Source organism: Varanus komodoensis, unplaced genomic scaffold (genome assembly GCF_004798865.1).
Source record: "Varanus komodoensis strain SLA01 unplaced genomic scaffold, ASM479886v1 scaffold130, whole genome shotgun sequence".
Taxonomy (NCBI): Eukaryota; Metazoa; Chordata; class Lepidosauria; order Squamata; family Varanidae; genus Varanus; species Varanus komodoensis.
The window spans coordinates 103,484-124,493 of NW_025335377.1; the positions used below are offsets into that span (position 1 = coordinate 103,484).

Sequence of the window (21,010 nt, forward strand, 5' to 3'; positions counted from 1 at the left end):
CATCTTCATCCAGTTGTAAAATCCTTCTAGTTGTATTAATTTGGAATTCTCAGAAACATACAACAATCAAAGCATCAATACCTGTACAAGGATGAACAAAATCGGTTTAAATTTCCCCCACCCTGACCCCTTGTAGAGGTTTTGTGCCTTAACAGCTGTGTGACAGGCAGAAATTCAACAGGGTCGCCCTCATCTACCAGTTCTATGCCAAGAGGACCTGCATCTGTTGAATATCTGCCTGCTGCACGACTATGGTAGCTCTCGGCTTGGATGGCAACTGGAAAGAAACGCCGGAAGACTACGGCAGCGTTGCTAACCAGAGAAACGCACTCTGCGCATGATCGGCAGAACAGCGGCGGGCACCCGCGGCAGCTCGGAGGTGGCGGGGCAGTCCTCGTTTCGGCCGCGGCCTTTTCCCGCCCCCACGCCCCGCCCCCACTTCCCGAGGCCTGCGAGGTGGCCCCGAGTAATCTGCCAAAGCAGCTTTGCGAGGATTGGAGCCGGGCGCGCAGCCCGCGCCCCCCGTGGCCGCGCTCGGCTCCCGGGGGTGAGTCAGCGGCGTTACGTGGCTCCCCGTCGCCTCACCGTGCGCGGCGGGAGCGGTGAGTCAGGAGTCGGGAGGCCCACGTGCTCCGGGGCGCGGGGGATTTGGATTAGGGGAGGGCGGCGCACCCGGCCTGGGTGGGGGGCGTTAATGCTGCGCGGCGCCCGCCCGAAAATCTTGTTGAGCTGCGGGGGTGGGGGCGGCCCTGCCCCACTTCTCAAGTCGCCACCGTGCCTAGACACGAACGCAACACGTGTTGAAGAGCGGCTCAGTCTTCACGTTCCTAATGCGCTTTGCGCGCTCCAAGCTCCGCCCACGGATGGGCGGGTTTCGGGCGTGGGATTATTACGGAATTCCTGTCTTCCTTGGGTCAAAACATGTGTTGGGGGTGAGGATGCTATGGAGCTATTGGGTTGTGCTGGTTTTTTAGCATTTTATCTGTGATATTTTTACATGCACCCATCAGTGTTAAACCTTAAATAACCAGGAAAGGTGTCTGTACATAGAAAAGGATTTCCTTGCAGAACAGATACAGGTAGCTTGATGAGCTTCCGTTTGCTGAATGGTGTCCATGCTGAGCAGGAAACGGGGTTGACCTTGGCCTGTGGGTTTTTCCTTCCATTGCCACAAGCCAGAGGGTGTCCAGCGGTTTTTGCAGCTCTGAGGATCGCACGTGGGCTGGGGTGGGTGTCCCAAGAGATACACCCATCTTTCCTCCTGATTGCTCAGGTGAGGGAAGAGCCAGTGTGGCACCAGGAGGGGAGAGGATACTCAAGTAGCTTTTGTGGAGCAGGGAGGTAAGAGCAGACCAAAGCGGGGTAAATTCCCTGGCTTTGGCCAGCAGAGAGGGGAGAAGGCGAAGTGGCTGCCAGGGAGGTTCATTGTCAACAACGGGGGATGCATCAAGGGCCAAGAAGACGCCATGGTGGGTGCATTGCCTTTTTCTGGACTAGTGATGGACAGAGCCAGTCCTGGGGCAGCTGCGGCATGAAGAGGCCAGGCTCATTCGCAGCCCTGCCAGATCACAACTCTGCCAGGCCCCTCCACTCCAGCAGCCCAGTAAGGATCAGGTATGAAAGCTGAGGCTCCGCTGGAAAGGACAGAAGGGGAAACTTGGAGTGGGAAGCTTTTCCTGAGCTCCTTGCATCTTGAGTGCCAGGCCAGGTGGATTGGGACCAAGGAGGGCCAGTCACTTACTCTCAGCCTAAGCTTCCCAGCAGGGTTGTTGTGCAGATAAAAATGGAGTTATGCCATCCCTGGTCACCTAGGAGTCCTCGAGGAGGAAAAAAAAGTTGCCATTTAAATGCAATGTGATGATGATGATGATGATGATGATGATATCCTAGAGGAGAACATGGCAGGCTGCAGCTCTGAATTGTGCCACATGTGGTGGATATTCTGCAGTATTTTGTTACAGGCCCTACCCGTTATTTCCAGTGACATTGCACCGTTGCACATCTAAACAAAAGGCAGATTGAGCAAAGAAAAGGGGAATAGTATTTGACGGGTTGTTCCCGTCTAAGCCCTGGCTTAAAGATAACCAGCTGGAGAAAGAGCAGGGACCTTGAGGTTTTCCATCCACAAGCACGTAGGACACAATTTTCCTTGCTGTGATGAGACATTTCTGTGCAGATTGCAAAAGATTTATTGCAATAACTCTGTGATAAATTAGCACATGCAAATGCATACACTCACCCTTTGACACGTCTTTGGTGGTAAGTCCCTACCACTTATCTACCCGGGTCACAAAGTGAACGACCCCTCACATCCTGAAAGTCAGTGCTGTAAAAGTGTTCCAAGCAGTCCTCTTTAGTGCACAGAGCAGCTACTGGAGATAATGGGAACTGTAATACAACACATTTGGAGGGTGCCAGGTTGAGGAGGGGTCAGTTTGCAAAGATGGGGAAAATTCAGGCTCGTGGGTTCTACTTTTTTTTTCTTTTTTTTTTTTTAGGAGAACAGAGAGGCCTGCCAGAGGCCTAAAACAGTAGCTTGGTTGGATGGATATCCACTAAGAATGACCGAACAGAGTGACCCTGAGCATGTGCCCAAAAATTGGTGTTCAGTACCAGGACCAGCATCACATGTCCTTCCACACAAAATTCCCATTTTTCCCCTCCTTTTTCAGCAACCTCAGCTGCAGGGTGAGGGAAGTTTTAGTGCTAATTCTTTTCAGGAAGTCAGAAACGCCTGCCAAACTGCTAGAAATCACCCTGAGAACTTTCAGGAGATCCAATCTACCTTCTGCCCACCCTGGTTTGAGGCATTTGGCTGAAATGGGGAGACCAAGGTTGGAATCCTTGCTTGTTTCATCAGCATATGGCTGCCTTTCTCCAGACCGTCCCCCCTTGCAAGCCTGCTTTATTTATGAGTTGAGGATTGAATATGTATCCTGCGTAGCTTCAGCACACAGGTGCAGGGCAGCTAAGAACAGAAGATAAAAGCAGTAGAAATCAATCCATGGCTGTTTACTCCTGTTTTGTCTGTTGGGTGCTGCGTTGTATTTTTAACCATTTGAAAGTCAGTCTTTTCATTACTGTCATCCACCCAGAGAACATTAGTTGCTGAAAGAATTAATAACAGAATCACATCTACAATAAAAATAGATCAATAAAAATCCTAGAAAAAGTTCAAACAGCAGAAAACAAAGCAAAAAGCCAGCATACCTCAGCCTGGTATCCTCCAGAGGAATTGGAATGCAATGCCCATCTTCCTACAATGATGGATGATGGGAGTTGTAGTCCAACACAGCTAAAAGGCTACAATAAAAATGTGCCCAGGTGTTTAAGGGCCCTTAGACACAAAAGACTCTTCTCATGAGCAAGTAGGTGGGGGCATCAGCTGCTCTTCCTCCCCAGCACCACCACTGCTTAGGCCAGGGAAGAGGCAGGACAGCAAGCGGGTTCCAGCATCCACGGCCGGCCCATCCTGGGCACGCATGACGCCATAGAGCCAAAGGGCAGCAAATCTCAGCACGCCCCAGCCCGGAGGCTCCACTGCCACTCCCAGCACATGCCCCCCACAGCCCTGCCAGCAACTCGCCTGCCCCGGTGCTTGCCGGAGCGAGAAAGCGGTTCAGAGCAGCCAACAGCTCTCCGTTGCTGGGGGTCTCCCCATGGCCCACCCCTCGTGAGACACTGGCCTTGTGCCGAGACCCTGCGAGAGCCCAGAGGGAGGCGAGCGGGCCTCCCTCCCTCCCTCCCATCACCAGCCCCAGCTCGAGAGTCCCCATGAGGCAGCAAGGGGAAGGCGATGGGGCCCCAGGGCTGGACTGGCAGAGGCAGGGAGGAGAGCGAGTCCAAGTCCAAGCTCTTTGGCTTCGGTCTGCGGGAGAGCTCATGCCAGGCTTGCCAAGGGGGCAGAGGAGGAGCTACCCCAAAGGGGCTGGGGGGGCTGCTGGGGAGGGGTGGGACCTCTGGAGAGGTCCAACCATGCCTACACTTGATGCCATCCCTGGCCACGAACAAACAAGAAAGGGTGACTAAAAACCTTCAACAGTAGCATAACAGTTCTGGGGAAAATTTTAAAAGTCAAAAAACCAACAATGGACATGCCAAGCGGGTTTCCCTGGGATTGGTGTTTCCGGGGTGGGGCATCCCAGGGACTGCCAGGAGAGGCGAGGTTGGCACAGTCTTCCCCCATACAGAGAGGCCTTTGGTGCACCCCTTGCCGGAGGGGTTTTGGAATGGTTAGGTGCTGTGTGTATATGCATTGCTGGGTTTTCAACGGCACTCTACAATTATTTTTGCTGGTGTTTTATTTCATGGTTGCTCCTTTTGGCCATCTCAAGAACTATTTTTGGGAACAGCCACCCAGATGAAATACAGGTTGTGAGATGCTGGGCAGCAGAAATTGCCACCGCCGTGCCCCGGGGCTCCATCCAACCTCGGATCGTGCCCTTAACTTGTAACAGACATACATGGGTGTTATTGGCTTCCTCATCATTCAGACTGTTACCCAGCAATCAGTACTGTTAGTAGTTTTGCCTTCAGAAGAAAAAAAAAGATTTATTTTATACAATAAAGCAGTTACTAGCTTTAAATTATAGCATGAGAATTTCAACACAGTAGCAGGTAAGTTAAATGAGTTTTTCCATATGTTACTAATATCTTCATTTGTATATGGAACTTGGTGAAAAAATAGATTTCTGGATTACTAGAAGTCTTTAAAGTCTCCCTCCTAGTGTGCATGTGTGTGTGTTCTTCCCCCCTGCATGGGTGTCTGTTATCATTTTTGTTGATGGAAAATGTTAGAGGTCTCATCCCTTCTGAAATTTTTATAGATTTATGAGGGGATCTCCTTTTCTTACAGGCTGCCTGCTGACAGTAGAGGGGCTGGTTATCTCTTCTCCTTTGGCCACATCTGAAGCTAAACATTCCCATAGTCTGACATTTGTATAAAGTCCAAAAGGGGAAAAACCCCTTCCTGCAGCCAACTTCCGCAAGGACAACAGCCAGCAACATTTTGGAACACTAAACGCCACTTTTATCTCAGAAGATGGGTAAAGTTCTGCCAAAGACCCCAACTCCTCATTGCAACGTTTCCAGCCGGCGGTGCTGTCAGATTCAGACCCTGGCCATGGATTGTGGTCCAGGGACCCGCAAAGGACCACCCAGAGAGCCGCAGGCATCAGAAGCAGGCTCCCTGTTATGAGTCAGCTGTGATTTAGGAGGAATTAACAGATTCCTCCTTGGCCATGAAGCTCAGCATGTGACTTTGGGTGAGCTATGCTGTCTCAGCCTGACTACCTCACAGGGTTGTTGTGAAGAGGAAGACCATGTAAGCTCCCTTGAATGCCTTGCAAGAGGAAAAAGGTGAAAGGTAAGCATAATAATACAATTTTAAAATCGCACATGCTCAGAGTATTTTCTTCATCAGGAATAACAAAGTGAAGCACAAAATGGCCATTGGGAGCAAGGAGATCTGTTAGCTGCGTGTTTCACAACAGAAGAAAATGTGCATGTCATCCAAGTGGATCCCCATAACACCAGTAATAGATAATACCTGGCACAACCCCAGTCATATACCAGTACACTTTGGCTACTGGAACACACCAAATAATTTCAGAAGAAGATCACCATTTGCTTGCTACAGTGCAGCAAAGCCTTTGACTGTGTGGATCCTGGGAAGCTGTGGGCAGCCCTGAAAGAAAGGGGGGGGGGGTGTCCCAGCGCTTGATCATCCTGATGTAGAACCCATTTTGTGGACAAGAGGCTGCTGTCAGGACAGACGATGTGTACAGAATGAAGAGACGGGGAAATAAAATACCTCTTTGTCCAACACCTTTGCCTATGGATACCGCCCATGCCGTTGAGAGGATGCAAGAGGCCTCACCCCTCTCCAAATTCATCTCCCTTATTGCTTTGTGTATCTAGGATATTATATGGGGGGATTGCTTGGTCCACATCAAAGTAGGTTATGCAAAATCAACCTGGATTGCTTCTACTGGACATTAACCCTTAAATGGGGTCTCCCCACCACTGAAAGTTAAAACCCTCAGGGTATCAATTTCTACAGGGAATTAGCTGATAGTAACTTGGAATAGAGTTCTGTGTGAGTCTATATATGCTACCACATGGGGTGTGTGCATTCTCATTAGTGCCATACCTGTTTCCACCCAATCCCTTTAACTCCCACCCTCCCCAAAAAGGGATTCTGTCTTAGGGATCGGATGGATAGCCCCCATCATATGTATCTTAAAATGTGCATAGGCGTTCATGGGCCAGCATGAGAAGTTCAGAATAGTGGATCCAATCAGCTTTTTTGTTTTAACTGAAGGCATTCCTTTCTAACACAGATCTTTCAGGGTTTATTATTGTATACTACTTAGGTTGCTTTTCCCCCCACCTCATGGCCTGATTTACTGTAAAGGTATGCAGTGATTGATTTTATGAACTTTTTAAAATCTATGTTATGAGGATGTTTGTAGCCACCTTAGATGTTGCCTGGATATTGCATATTTTGCATATCAGAGCTTCAACTCAGGTGCTTTTCTGCAGAAGGAAGTGCAAAATATTAATCAAAGGGTGTCCTTGACTTTCAAGCCCAGAGAAAACTTTTCAGTGGAGTTTACTTTCAAAGAGAAACGTGCAGAATCAGGCTTGCCTGATTCAGTACCATTGTGCTCAGAAGGTTATGTTGGACTCTGACCTCAGCAAGCATGGCCAATGGTCAGAGGTTATGGGAGTTGTAGTCACACAACATATGAAAGGCCAGAGGTTTTCCAGCACTGACTCAAACCTTTTGTACTGAACAGTTAGCAATGCATCCAACTTCGACGGCTTACAGACATATTTTGATTGTATTAACCTCCCAAGGTGTCAGGTGAACTGCTCTGGATAAGGTCCAAAATGAGTGCAGAGTTTTTGGTGACACAAGATTCTTCAGCAGTTACCTGATACATCCAGAAGGAGAAAAAGGAAGAAGTCCTACAAGTCTTAACGATAAACTCCCTTAAAGTGGCACAAGGTTTTGCAGTTACGGAGCTCGTGCTCTTGATGTTTGCGGGCTTCTTTACACAAACCCTTTTGTTCCGTTTTTAAAGCACCACAAGTCTTCGGTTTTGTTTTGTTTTTCTTATTTCTTCAATGTTACTGTTGGGGTTGTTTTTGTGGGCCTGCCGTTTTGTACGTGCAGCTTTCCCGTGGTTTTCATACTCCGATCGCTTGGCTGGACGCGGTGAAAACGCTCCAGTTTAGAAGAGCCGGACGGAAATGTATCAAATAAAGTCCCGCAAAAGTGAGCGGCCTTCTCCCCGTCTCCTCCCCGCACACCCATTCCGGCCCGGCCGGCCCGTCACGCCCTCTTGCCGCGGGCAAGTGCAGCCATTCATAACGCGGGGGACCCGCGGGGGGAGAGCGGCCGAGCCGAGCCCCCGGCGGCTGATCCTCCGCCCCCTCCGGGCTGAGCTGCCGAGAGGGGGATAAGCCGACTCCTTTCCGGGAACGAGGCCGACCGGCCGGCTCGCCGGCGCGGGGTGATCTCAGCCGAGTGGAATTCGCGGGTCGTTCGCGATCCCGGGAGAGGAGGAGCAGGAGGAGGCGGTGGGGCAGAGGGACGCCGGGGAGTGGGGGGAGGAGAAAAGGGGATTGGGAGGGGTGGGGGGGCAGAGCAGATCTCCTCTATAAAAGCCGAGCCTGCGCGGCGCACGCAACAAGTGGCTGCACTCCGAGAAAGCGGCGGCAGCAGGAGTAGCAACAGCGAAAGGCGCAGCGCGATGGAGGTGCTCTCAGGTAGGGCGAGGAATTGGGGTGCCCGCTCGGGGGGCAGCGAGGCCCTCCAAAGGCGGGACGGATGCGTCGCTCCTGTGCGTAATTCCAGCGAGTTTCCGAGGGGGCGAGGCAGTCTGGGGAAGGGGGCGCTCTTCTCGGAGCGGGCCTGGCGCTTCTGCAAGTGCGAAGCGGCGCCCCGGAGCAGCCAAGGTGGCGTGCGAGCGAGCAGGCGTTTCTCTGCCCCGAGTTGCTGCGGCTTCTCTTTGCTGGGGAAGTTTCTGACTGAAAAGTTAGAAGGGGGGGGGTGGAGAGACGCCGCGGCTTCCTCACCCCCCAGCCTGGCGCTCTCCAGGGTGGGGAGGGTGGCATGGATTGCTGGAGAATGGGAGTTGTAGTTCATCAGTGCAGCACTGCCCCACACTTGGAGGGCGCTAGGCTAGGCTTAGGGGAAAGCTGCAGTCTGGGATTGTTCGCGTTTTATTCTCCCGCTGTTGTGCGTCTTAACTGGAGCTAGAAACTGGAGACGTGGACAGGTGAGGCTGCGTTATTACCTCGTTTCACGAAAAGTTCTCTGGTTTTCAGTTTAATACTTTTCGATCAGGGGGCCAGTTTCCAAGAGGACTCGGGCCGTGGAGCGGGGAGGAGAGAGCCGCTTTGGGATGGAAGCCGTCCTGCATGTGGCTAGACGAGGAAGGGGGTTTGGCCGCTTCCGTGGGGCTGCCGTCTCTTGGAACAGCGCAGTAGAAATTCCAATTTCGTGAGGGTTTTCCTTGTTTAATGCAAGGCTCCCACGCCCCTGCCAGCTGGATCATGGGCAGAGATTCAACCGGTAGAGCTATCCCAGCATTAGGGCTCTGCTGGGGAAGGGAAACGTGCTGTATAACTTCCTCTCCTGTACTTGCTAAAACTTGACTAGTGTCTCCCAGCAATACCCCTGCGTAAGGTAGCGAAAGGTTTTGTCACTTGGTTGATTCTGCCTCATCCTATATGCAACCGTCTGCAAATGTATATCCATCGCTGATAAAAGAAAGCAACAGAGAACTTGCAAAAGAATCAGCTGGGCTCATTACTCCTCTGAGCAATGAACACAAAGCCCCCTCCACCCCCCCCACCCCCCACACACGAGTGAATGAATCTTAACTAGCATTGCAGGTCACACATTGAGGCTATGAATTGAAAAGTCATATTCAGAATCCCACCTCTATGGGCATTAATATATTGGATGACCTAGAACAATTTACTCCTTTAGCATCTGTCTCCAGGCTGCAGCAGGGGCAGAATTCTGGCGGGTTTGCAGTCAGATAATGTCGATATAATGTACAGGAAAACACTTTGAACAGCTAGAAATGCTCTATAAATTAAAGCTGAACCAAACTAAGTGTAACTGAAATAATTACATTTACTTTTTCCAGTGCTGAATTTTACAGTTGACACACAGAAGGCAGAAAACTTTACCTCGTACTGTGATGCTATGTTATAATAAATGCTTGGTTGTTCAAAGTAATTATTATTCCCCCCCCCCGCATTTTTTACATGAAATGGTCAAACCCTGATCTCCCATTCTGCCGGGATCATAGGAGGAATTCTATCCTGTTCATTTTGTTGTAGCTACGTTTCATCAAGTCATGGCCTGCCCTATCAATAAGAACTCGTTGTAGTATGTTTTTATTTAAATAAAAAATTTCAACCTAAAAAAATTTCAACCTATCAATAAGAACTCTCCGAAATATCCTTTCCTTGCCATTCATGCTCAGCGCTTGTAAACTCAATGCTGCGGCTTCCCCTATGGAATTGAGCCGCCTCGGAGATGGTCTTTCGCTTCTTTTGCCTTCAGCTTTCCCTGGCATGATTGTCTTCTCCAGCCACCCCTGCCTTCTCATGATGCGAACAAAGTATAAAACATGCTCATTAGGACTAATATAACCTAATTATATTATTATATTATAATCATAATTATATAATTGTATTCTTGTATTATATTTTATGTTGTGAGCCGCCCCGAGGCTTCGGCGAATGGGGCGGCATAGAAATGTTTTAATAATAAATAAATATAACCTGCATTAAGTGAACTTAAATGTGTGCACTGAGGGTGTGAGGTTGCCAGTATTTTTAACAGTATGTTGCTCCTGTGCAGTTAACAGTAGACCCACTGCAGACGGTAGGAGGTGGGCATGCCAGTGTATCTATGCTACGAGAGGCCTGGTCCGCTGACTTCTGTAGGCCAAACTGTTGTTCAAGGCACAAGAGCAGACTAGGCAGCATTCTGGTCAGTTGGCAACTTTCTAAGGAGGTAGCTGTGTGGAACTGCAGCATGTAAAATCCAGAGGAAGCAACACAAACAACACAAAGGCTTCCGACAGCCTTCCTTAAACTTCCCCTGTCCAGATGGCTTAAATTCCGACTCCTATTAGCACCAGCCAGCATGGCCACTAGTCAGGCATGCTGGGAGTTGTAGTCCAAATCATGCAAGTCACTGTGGCCTCTTTGTAAAAATCTAATAAAGAAATAAAATGTTTGGAGGGCGCTACATGGGATAAGACTGACTGACTGATCAGGAGCATGCAGTAAAAGGGCTTGTGTTAGTGGCTGTCAGGCAAAGACTGCCGCCTACCTTGCAGGATTTTGGCAGCGATGCCACGGCACTGCAAAACTTCTAGGGAGGAGAAGAGCCAAGAGTCTGGCAGGTGCCCAGCACTCTCTTCTATCTCTTTTGTAGCTGGTTGCAGGGATCAAATTCAGGACCAGGATTCAGGGCTTACAGGGCCCTGGTTCAGCTTAGTGAACGGGTTGTGCAAACCTGTACACCTTGCATGATGGGAAATGGAAGCTCGTAAAACTTGGGTAAACAAAATTTGTGATGTTTCCAGGTGGAGGCACCAAAGCAGTGCAAGGATGAGCAGGAGGAGAAGGCCAGTGCCTTGAATTTTAAGTTTAAGCCACTGGAAACGAGTCCAGGTACTGCAAGGATGGGTCTGTGGGGGCAAGAATCCTTTTTTGGTGCTGTCACACCAAATAAGCCAACAGAGACCCTCACTGGCTGACCTGCCAATCTTACGCTCACTTGTGAACCTTCAGAAAGCAACCTGAGAGAACACACTTTTTAAAAATGTATTTAAAATACACGTATTATCAGCATGTATTTTACCTTTCTTTGGTCAACTGAAAGATCACACAGATTGTAAAAGCTCCTAAGGTCTCCTGACCTTCTCATCAGGATTATTCTGTCTGATGGAAAGATTTGGATACCTTGAAATCTTGTGTGTTTTTAACTTTTTAATCTCACTGAAGGGAGGTGTTTCGCTAATACAAATGTTGGTTACAAATGCTTGTTCTGGGGGGAAGGTTATATAACTGGGAGTTCTTAAAATGCCTCAAGCAACCAGGTTTGTATATGGACTGATGTGAGAGATATTTAATTCAGATAACTTGAGAATTCACATTCAAGGGTTGAATGGAGATCATCATTGAACTGCCAGCTGTTGTTGAAACATAGGTTATTGTGTTGTCTGAACCCAGCCATGCTAACAAACCATTGTTTACCTCTAACAACCCACAGTTTGCAACTCTGTAGCAAACCATGGTTAACATGGCTGGGCTCAGATCACACAATTGCCTGCAGTTTAATGACAACCCACACATGATCCATACTCAACCCTGGAGTGTGGGCTACAGTGTTGTCTGAACCCAACCTCCCTCTTCTGTGCAATTACTGGGGTGCAGAAGCCTGCCTTTTGTAGCATCCAGCCATCCTGTGCAAGAGCTTCTGGTCTGCTGCCTTGCTCTGTCTACTGCTGTTCCTCCTTTTGCTCACCTCTCCATACCTGATGGCAGAGAGTTAAGCCTGTTCTACCACCCCTTTCTCTCTGCACCCTCTCTGGCCATTCCAGCTCCTCAGTTGCAAACCTTCAGCAATATTCTCTTCCCTCTCCTCCACTAACCCCACCCCCATGGAAGCAACAAATAAAAGCTTGCCTGTATACCTGCTCTCCACTCCTGCACCTGAGGCCAGAGTTAATGATTGACTGGGGCTGTCTCAGAAGGGGACGTGAAGTAAGTTCTTCCACATACAGATTAGGGTGCCGACTGGGGTCATGGAGCACATACTTTACCTTCAAAGCACCCAGCTTCAATTCTGGGCATATCCTGTTAAAGTAAGGATGGGCCACTTGTAGGGCCAAACATCTGGAGGGCTACAACTCCCATCAGCCCCAGCTGGCACGGCCAATGGTAAGGAATGAGAGAAGCTGTGGGGCAAAACCTCTGGAGGGCTGCAAGTTGCTCACCCTTCAACTAATGTGCAGAAGAGTTCTTCTGTGGCATGAAGACCAAAAGTTTATCAGTCCAGTTCAGCCTTCCGTTTTCTGGAGCAGCCAGCCAAATATCTTCAGGAAGTCCACAAGCAGGCTGCAAAGGAAGTGGCCTGCCCTGTTTGTTTGTTTGTTATATTTATATCCTGCTTTTTTCTTACACTGAACTCAGAGCGGGTTACAGCATTCCACTTCTGCTGCTTTTGATCGTATCCTCACAACAACACCCCTGTGAGGTAGGTTGGGCTGTAACTGGCCCAGCGACACCCAGTTGGCTCCATGGCTGAACAGGGATCAGAACCCAGCTCGCTTGAGTCTCAGTCCCATGCTCTTAACCACTACACCACACTGTCCTCTGCCGCAGCATTTATCACCCCAAACATGCAAGCTCTGTGGATACCATGGCTGCAAACTGACAGGTCCTGGAGTCCTCAGTCTGGTCTGTCCCAAGCTGGCAGCCAAACAATTTCACTGCAAGATCCTGGGTTCTTGCATTTTTAGGACATTCATAGTCACCATGGATAGTATACATGGATAGTATTCTGAATAGCCAAAAGTGCCTGGTCCTGCCTAATCTGGGAAGCTAAGCAGGGTTGGGTCTGGCTGAAATCTGGAGGGGTGACTTAAAAGGTTGCGAACTGCCCAGAGAGCTTCAGCTACAGGGCCATATTTGCCCTCCCGCCCCTTGAGATCGGCAGCAGAGGCTCTCCTCCGTGAGAGAGATCAGGAAGCAAAGTACCTGGAGGAGGGCTTTCTCTGCAGTGGCGCCCCATCTGTGGAATGCGCTCCCCAGAGAGGTCCGTCTGGCGCCGTCATTTGTTTTTCGGCACCAGGCCAAGAATGCTTAATATTTACAGGTTTTAATTGTGCAGCCAGTGTGTTTCCGGGTTTTAATTGTAATTATTATTGTTTTGTATTTATTTTTGTGAGCCGTCCCGAGGCTATGTAGCAAGGGGACGGCATATAAAAACTTTAAATAAAAATAATACAGGGAAGAATAGAAAGGTAAGATGATGATGATAGTATAGTGACAGCCTCCAACTTGGATGGCTTTGGGAGGCAGAGGGAGACTGGATTAAGCGAGTCCATGGCGGATGTGGCAGTGTTCCTCTGTACACCAGAGGCAGGGGAGCATGGGCAGAGTTTTCATGTCCTGTTGTACTCGTGTCCTGTGTGTGGGTATCATGCAGGCATCTCATTGGCCACTGTGCAAACAGTGCTAGACCAGGAAGGCCTTGGCTCTGATCCGGCAGGGCTCCTCTTGCATCCTGGTTTCTGGAAGGGTAATTGCCGGGCTCATCATGCCACAGCCGCTTCTGGCACCTTGTGGCATAAGTTTTTGAGGATCAGAGTCAGCTTCACTGAGAGCCTCAGGTTACTGTAATGCAGACAGAGGTGAGGGGAAACTGAAGAGTAATTTACCTGCAGGTGAGAACTGCGTGATTAAAAGTCTCAGGCACAAAGTGATTGTTGCTGATAATATAAACATCCTGGCACTAGGTAACCCACTGAAACCTGCATACCATGGTGGAAAAAATGCTTTATCCTTTTTCAAAGCTCTGATGAAAGAACCAGACCTTGTGATGAATTGTAACTCACACGGCTCTTTTTCTAAACTGCTTTTAATTGTTTCATAAAGGCCACTTTAAGGTTAGTGAGAAAGAGCCTAGAAGGCCAAAGTGTTCTCCCAGTGTGTTGTCCATTTCTTATATTTTCTTGTTATATGTATTAATTTTCCACATACAAAGTTACACCAAGTTCAAATCTAGTTAAATCTAGATTAAGGGTAATTTTCCCTAGCTTTGTTTTACAGGCAATGGAATCTGCTGGCTGCATGTAGATTTTCCTTGATTCTTCATAATAGGTCATTTAATTTTGGCTGCAATCCTATAGCTACTTACATGGAAGCAAGTCCCATTAAATTAAATGGGATTTACTTCTGGGTAGACATGCATAGGATCGCACCATTACATCTCCCATAATCTGAGGACAGGCTTTGGTGGATGTAGCTGTTTATGACACTGATTAGTACATGAAATTAAATCATGTTATATAAAAATCAAGTACTTCAACATGGCCTTCAGCTAGTTTTGCCACTGTCAGATGTTGTCCGTGTATTCTTTTCCAGGAATACCAAGTCCCAGTATTGTGCGTGAGAGAGTACTTTTCTTTCCCTCTGTGGCGGTCTCCATACCGTTCACTGTTTTTATAAGCCTCTCTTCTGCCTCCATCCCTCATCAGTTGTTTCTTTGTCCTAAGTGAAACAGCCTGAAACCCTGCAGGCTTTCTTGGCAGGGGAGATGTTCAACCAGCCTCTTTAATCATCTTACTTGTCCCCTTCCCGCTCGGAAACCAGAGACCTTGGGAGGTGCTGCCAACTAATGTAAACCAGCCCAGACTGAATTAGTCTGTGCAGCAGCGAAACATGAAAAGCATTCATCCGCTTGTTTAACGCCAGGAGACTTGGTACCTCTTTGGAAGAGTGGCTGGCTGAGGGATGCTAGAAGTTGTAGTCCAATGCATTTGGAAGCCCACAACTCGGAGAAAGCTGCAAGTCTTGCAGCATCTCCAGGCACCAGGAGAGGTCCCCCCAAACCAGTAAAGCCCCCTCTTCTTCTCAGTGCCTCAGTCCTCTCCATGGAGCTCCACGCAGTTCCTCCTTCCTTGCCTAGGAGCCTTGTTTTCTCCCCTGCCTTTGGATTCCTTGCGCTCTCCCAAAATCTACGTGGTAGTAGAATATAGGATGGATACTGCGTCAGCTATGTAATTGAAGGCGATGGCATCGGAAAAAACCAAAGAAGGTGTGCAAGAAGAAATCCTGGAAAGGATTAGGAGGCTGGGCCCAGAGAAACAGAAGTTCTTGTGCGGGTTATAATGGTGCCCATACAGATGTTCTCTGTGGGTGCGGGGGACTGTGTCTGAGGCTGAAGTGAAAGAAGCCTCAGTTTTCTGCAGAGGAACTGATAGAGCAGGGCCAGGTGACTTCTCTGGCCATGGGGTTCCCATGCACGGTGCTGCAGTGGGAAGCTGTGAGTTTCAGGTGCCTGTCGGGACAGTCCGGATCGCCAGAGTCCCACAGGGAAAGCAGCTGCATTCATCCATACCCACAAGCAAGTTCCAAAAGCCTTCAACTGCTAGAAGGAGCCCTTGCAAAACTGAAGGGCATTGATGACCTATTCAGAAGCAGTCCAAAATTTTTTTTACAGGTGTAGGCCCAACAATACAGACTGGTTTTAGTTGTTAAAACTGTGGTTTTTAAAATGTGATGCGGTTTTATAGTTTTTGTTGTTTTATATCCTATTTTATTGCTCAGAGAGCTTCCGCTATTGGGTGGTATAGACAACAACCAACCATTGTTGCTGGGGAAATTTAGTTCCCCTCACAAGCTACACTTCAGAGAATCACAGAGGGAACACGGAAGTTCGACGGAGTGACTGATGTTGTCAGCATTCCTGCTGGCAAAAAGCGCCAGAACTGCATGCCTGGGAGTTCAGGCTCTGCTACGCCACTGCACAGGTGTGTGTGTGCACATGCACACCCAGGGATGGGATGGCTGGGGATGCCTAAAGCTGCGCAGAAACAATACACATCACATCACTGTGTCAGTCCCCCATGTGTGTGCATTTGTGTTGCGTTTCAGAAAACCGAGCTCGCTCTTGTTCAGCCCCTGAAAGGCAATGCAAATAAACCCCCATCACTGCTTCCATTCAGAGCAGAAAAGATGGGAACTGTTACTCCCCTGCTAGCAGCGATCCCAGGTGCTTCAGGTCAGGTGGGCCCCCCTGCAACCCTGAGCAGTGGGGCTTCACCACACTGGCCAAAAGCTGCCTCTGGGCTGCTCACCTTTGATCAAGGAGGGTTGGTTGTGAGAGGCACATTTGGCAGTGCTGCTCATTTTCAGGGGGAGACTCGGGCAAGCTTTGTTATAGTTGAAAGATACGGAGTCAATACTCCATATTGACTCCTTCGAGTCTCTCTGCATTCTGCATGGCTTTCAGTATTGCCAGTCCACCAAACACCCCTGCAAGTAGGGCAGTTTGTGCACAGGTTCCAAAGTACAAAACGCAGCGGCCCTTACAGCCGCACTGAAAGCTACTGGTGTGCAGGTCACCTGACTGGGGGTGGCAGCAGCACTGCATGCTGTTATGGAGGGGTGGGCAGCTTGATTTGGCTTACCGCTCCCATCATTCCTCACCACTGGCTGGGGCTGATGGGAATTGCAAGCCAAATCACCTGGAGGACCAAAAGTTGTACATTTCCCACAATCACAGAAAAGGACTGGTATAACATATTTGAAAGTGGAAAGCTGCAGCTGAACTTCTGCACACTTGGTACCTTTCATATTTGACACACAGGCTTTGCAGTGGGACACGTTTAAAAGATCCATTCTTTCCGAGAGTCTGCCGTAGAAGCCATCTATTTCTGGATTTTGCTTAATGAGGTTGAACTTTGAACACTGGGCAAGGCACTTGGTAGCTGAAGGACAGCTATAAAAGTCTCGGAATAAAGGACAGCTGCGTTTGGAGAGGGCTGAGCTTTCTGTCGGTTGCCCACCGGCTTCTGCTGCAACCGTTGGGTTATTCTACAGGGTGGAAGGATGGGGAGCTCTTCAGATTCCAATGCACTCCAGTGGGGTGTTTTGTGTGTGGGTTGCTTTACTGTGAACATCCGCCCCACATGCCAAATCGGCCTTCAGAGCTCTCCTCTGTGTCAGGATGATTTGCCCAGCCATAGCATGGGTGCTGCTGGTGCCCCTGTATGAGAAGCCCAAAAGCACATTGTGTGTCCGGTGCTAGTCCCGCTATGCTCGAGGCCAAGTTGCATGGATCCCCTTCCCCTCTTCTCCCCCGCACGGCAACAAGTGCCCTTGAGGCTTCAGCTGCTGTGGAAATGTGAGCTGTTCGTCACAGGCTTCGTGTGGCTAGTTAGTAGGTCGAGATGCATGCCCACATTCTAACGCTTGGCCCACTTCCGTCTGTTTGCAGTAGACTTACCAAAATGCCTGTCTTCTTCGTCCTCTCGGTGCCAGCAAGACGTAGCAGCCAAGATCGAGCAAACGCACAACCTGACCATTCTCGTGCACGAAGGCTCGGAAAAGCTGCTCACTACCTATGTAAGTACTGCCAGTATGTGAGAGAGATCCATGGAGTGGTGGGTGTAGCACTTAAGGGTTTAGTGGTGAGTTATTCCTGTATGCACTGCACTTCTGGGGCGAGCAGCCACATAGAACTGAATGCTGCAAAACATCTGGACTCCCCCGCCCCACCACTGAAGCTTCTAGTCCTCATGCCTGCAGAGATGAAGCCAGCTGGGTCTGCAAAATACAATTCAGGGTTATGGTGCTTAGGTCAGTCTCTTCATCCAAGGGTGCAGTTCCTTAGTTTTATTTATGTTTTGTTTATATTAGATTTGTTTAAAAGCTGCCATCAGCGTCATGCTCTCTCAGTTTACGCTCAGAGGCACTATGTTTTTGAATGTCTCCTCTGCCATCTCACCCCTCAAATTAGCATTCTCAAACCCGTAAGTCCCCATTTTTTTAGATTGGCCTTGTGTTAACTGCATTATCTTGGCCGAACGTAAGTTAATTATGCAAGGCGGTTACGAAGAGGGAAGAGGGAAAAGTCATCGTCTCATGCAGCATTACCACCCACTTGAGAATTCCTTGGAGGAAGGGTGGAAGGATGACGAGGCCTCCCTCCATCTGCCTCCTGAAAAATGCAGACTTGGAGACAAAAGCTTTAGGTCAGTCTTGTCTGGAAGGGTGGCCAGGCGTCCTGATTGCAGAGCACACTGTTCTACAGGAGGGGACGCTCTCTCTTTGGAGGTGTCCTCCGTTTGAGGGACTGTCCGTTTCCAGCCTGCATTAAAGCTACTCGACCAAGAAGTGGGGGGGGGGGCACATGCACAGAAAGGCCTTGCAGCTGCGCAGGGCAGGGTCACCAGTGGGCGACAGACCAGGCAGCTGCATGGATCCCCTAGTCAGCTTCCCCATTGTAGTGAGATGTCTTATGTTTCTGTTTAAATGACACTTGCTCTTCCTAAATGTGTGGCTAGGCATACATATTTGCATATACAAATATTATCCAAGTTGACATCCTCCTCTAACCTCTCTTTGGGTGACGTGTAAGTGGCCAAGTCTTTTTCTTCTTTTTTTGTAGGTGCGGTACCAAGGGGAGCCCTTTGGGAGTGCCGATTTTAACCCTCCCATCCAGTCCTTCGAAGGACTGCCACTGCCGCCCCCTTCCACCGCGGTTTGGCAGGACCTTAGCGATGCCGAGCGGTTGCAGCGGAACGCCACGGTCTTCTCCAACTTCCCGGAGTTCCTAACGGCCGCCAAGAACCAACAGGCCGGCCTGAGCCCAGCGGCCAAAGAGCTGCATCACCAGTTTGACCGGGCGTCTGTGCAGTGCCTCGGCCTGGCGAGCAACCTGCAGTCCATCATGGCCTCCCTTGACATCCCGCCCGGTCCAGCCATGCCTGTCCAGGTCCCGAAGACCGACAGCGCCTTCCTCATGAAGCTCACGGGCTACAGCATCTGCCGGCTCTACGAGGGCTGGGCCAGCTCCTGCCAAAGCGACATGGCCGCGCTGGCTGCCAAGTACCCCGTCTGCACTGGACCCATCTGACTCGCTCTCGAGCATCCGTCTGCAGCCAGTGGCAGTGGGGGCCAGCGCGTCATATGCGCACCCCCTCCCCCGCCGTTCCTGCCAGTTTTGTGTGTGGGGAGGGAAAACACAAAGGTGTTTTTTTTTCCCTCTATCCAGCAACAGGCTGAAGGGGGAAAAAATGCCCTTGTGGAAAAGGCCTTTTTCTCCAAATTTGCACCCCCACCAGGGTAACAAACTATTTATCTCCTTTATCTTCTTGTATTTTCTTCCTTTTAAATTCAAGTATATGGAGAGGGGGAAATGTTTTGTGGGGGTGCAGAGGTGGTCCCAACTTTTGGCAGGGCCTGGCAGCCGAGTTGTGAGATGAGAGTATTGGAAGAGGAGGGTAGCCATTTTGGAAAGGGTGCTTGCCCTCTCCCATGGCAACCATTTTAATCAGGGGGCCTTTTCCTCTGATTGAGGAAGCGGCGAAGAGGAGGAGAAACCAGCTTAATTTCTAAAATGATGTGCAGAGTCAAGCAGTGTACCAAGATGTCTGATCTCAGCCTGCCAGAAGTGTTCAAACTGGTTTTGGTTTCCTAAAGCAAAACAGTCTTTCTTCCACACGACACCCAACTGGCCCTCAGTTTTCAAAGACTTGTGCTACTTCCTTTCTGTTCACTTACCCAAGAGGCTTGGGGCTGGGGAGCACGAGAAAGCTGCCATTTTTTCTGACATAGCCTGTGTGTGGCTGACACAGAAATTCAACAGGTGGAGCCACTCCTGTCTTGGAAATAATTACAAGGGAAGCATAGATCTCACTGAATGTCCACCTTCTCGGCTTGCTAAAGCTGCAGAGCCTGTGTTGGGATGGGGAAGGGTGAATAGGATCATATGCCCAGGGAGCCCTGTGATTCTGCTTCCGTTTGCTTTGAACCCCACTCCTAGGCTCTGGGGACACACATCCATAGGCTCTTTCACCCCCCCCCCCACCAGCACTGGGCTAATTCTCACAGAATCGCCCACCTGTCAAAGGGGGACCTTGGTGCCCCAGTAGCCTGTTTTCCCATCACAATCCCTGACACCACCCCACTCCCAATTCCAGTATGGCAAGAGCGTCTAACCCTTTCATCTGTATAGCCCCTATTTCTTTGACACTGGCCTTCAGTTTGATTTTTCCATTGGGCATAGTGCTTTCCTAGAGATGTTTGTTTCTACCTACTGTGCGCTTTGTTTTATATTAATATATATATATAAATATAAAGTGGTAAGATAATTATACTAATATTAAATAAACTATTTTTAGTAGAACATGCTTATTTGGCTTTTCTGCCACCCTGGGAGCCTGTACATGTGATCTACATTCATAACGTTGCTCAGACAGGTTGTTTTTCAGACCCTGGGAAGCAAGCAAAGCTAATAAAACCGGTATTGACTTGCATGTTTCCTTCTCTTGCTGGGACACAGGTTTCCAGGCTGCAAGCTGGATTGCAGGCAGGGACTGCGTGGCGGGACATGGCAGCTACCAGTTCTGCAGCATGATGGCTGGAGATCGACCCTGGAGCAAGTAGTGCTGGAATTCATTAGTGCTGGAACAGGGAAGACGAGTTTCTCTCTAAGCATTACCTAGTTCTAGCGTGCTGCTTAAAGTCAGCAGCAGAATTGCACAGGGTCTGTCTTAAGACCCCGTCTTTCTTCTGGCCTAGTGAGCCAGCTTCCTCCAGTATTTGCCAAAGACCTATTGCTGCTCAGAAGTGCTCTCCAAACACCACACTTGGAAGCACGGAAACCCAGCATCAAGCAGCCTCTGACATAAATACACGGGCGCATTTAGCAGGCATTTAAAATTCCCTGCACAGCAGAGGTTACCCCTTTTCCTGTTGCTGCTGCTGCTGGCCCCTGGAAAGGCCTCGGGGGCCAGATCACAGCCCAAAGGATCCTGTCGCTGAGCCTTTCTTTTCCATTGTACCCCTACGCAGAAGAGGCACCGTTTAAAACATTGCCAAGCCCGCCTCGGGCAGGCACTTTCCCAAGACACTGCCTGCATTTTGGCCACGTTTCCTCTCACAGGCTTAAGAAACTGAGCAAGCGGGTTTGGGTGAAAGAGGGTGACTCCAAATTAGACAACTCCTCTAACAACTGACTGTGGTAAACACTGCATATTCCCTTTCACACAGTCGCCCCAGACATTCTTTCCATAGCCGGCATGGTGATGGGAACTAGGGATGGCTTTCAGGAAAATCTTTCATTGTGTAATTGCCCTGCTCTTTCACATAATTTTGCAGAAGGTCAACATGACATTTTCTTCCGTTTGTAACCCTCCCATGGTTTCCCGACATTTCCATCTTTTTTTTTAATACT

At 49.4% G+C, this 21,010-nt stretch overlaps 1 protein-coding gene across 5 annotated transcripts; it reads left to right on the forward strand.

The window, feature by feature from the left end:
- Nucleotides 1–7,633: 7,633 nt before the first annotated feature.
- On the forward strand, nt 7,634–19,960 carry CTF1 (cardiotrophin 1). Of its 5 annotated transcripts, none has more exons than XM_044422555.1 (4): nt 7,634–7,776; nt 15,376–15,578; nt 17,048–17,175; nt 18,221–19,960. In XM_044422555.1, exons 2-4 carry the CDS (start codon nt 15,500–15,502, stop codon nt 18,686–18,688), a joined length of 675 nt encoding a protein of 224 aa, XP_044278490.1. In that variant the 5' UTR covers nt 7,634–7,776; nt 15,376–15,499; the 3' UTR covers nt 18,689–19,960. The 5 variants fall into 5 exon arrangements, with proteins under 5 accessions (XP_044278490.1, XP_044278492.1, XP_044278493.1 ...); XM_044422557.1 differs by having other exon boundaries at nt 17,051–17,175; XM_044422556.1 differs by lacking the exon at nt 7,634–7,776 and adding an exon at nt 7,785–8,288.
- The last annotated feature ends 1,050 nt before the right edge of the window (nt 19,961–21,010 follow it).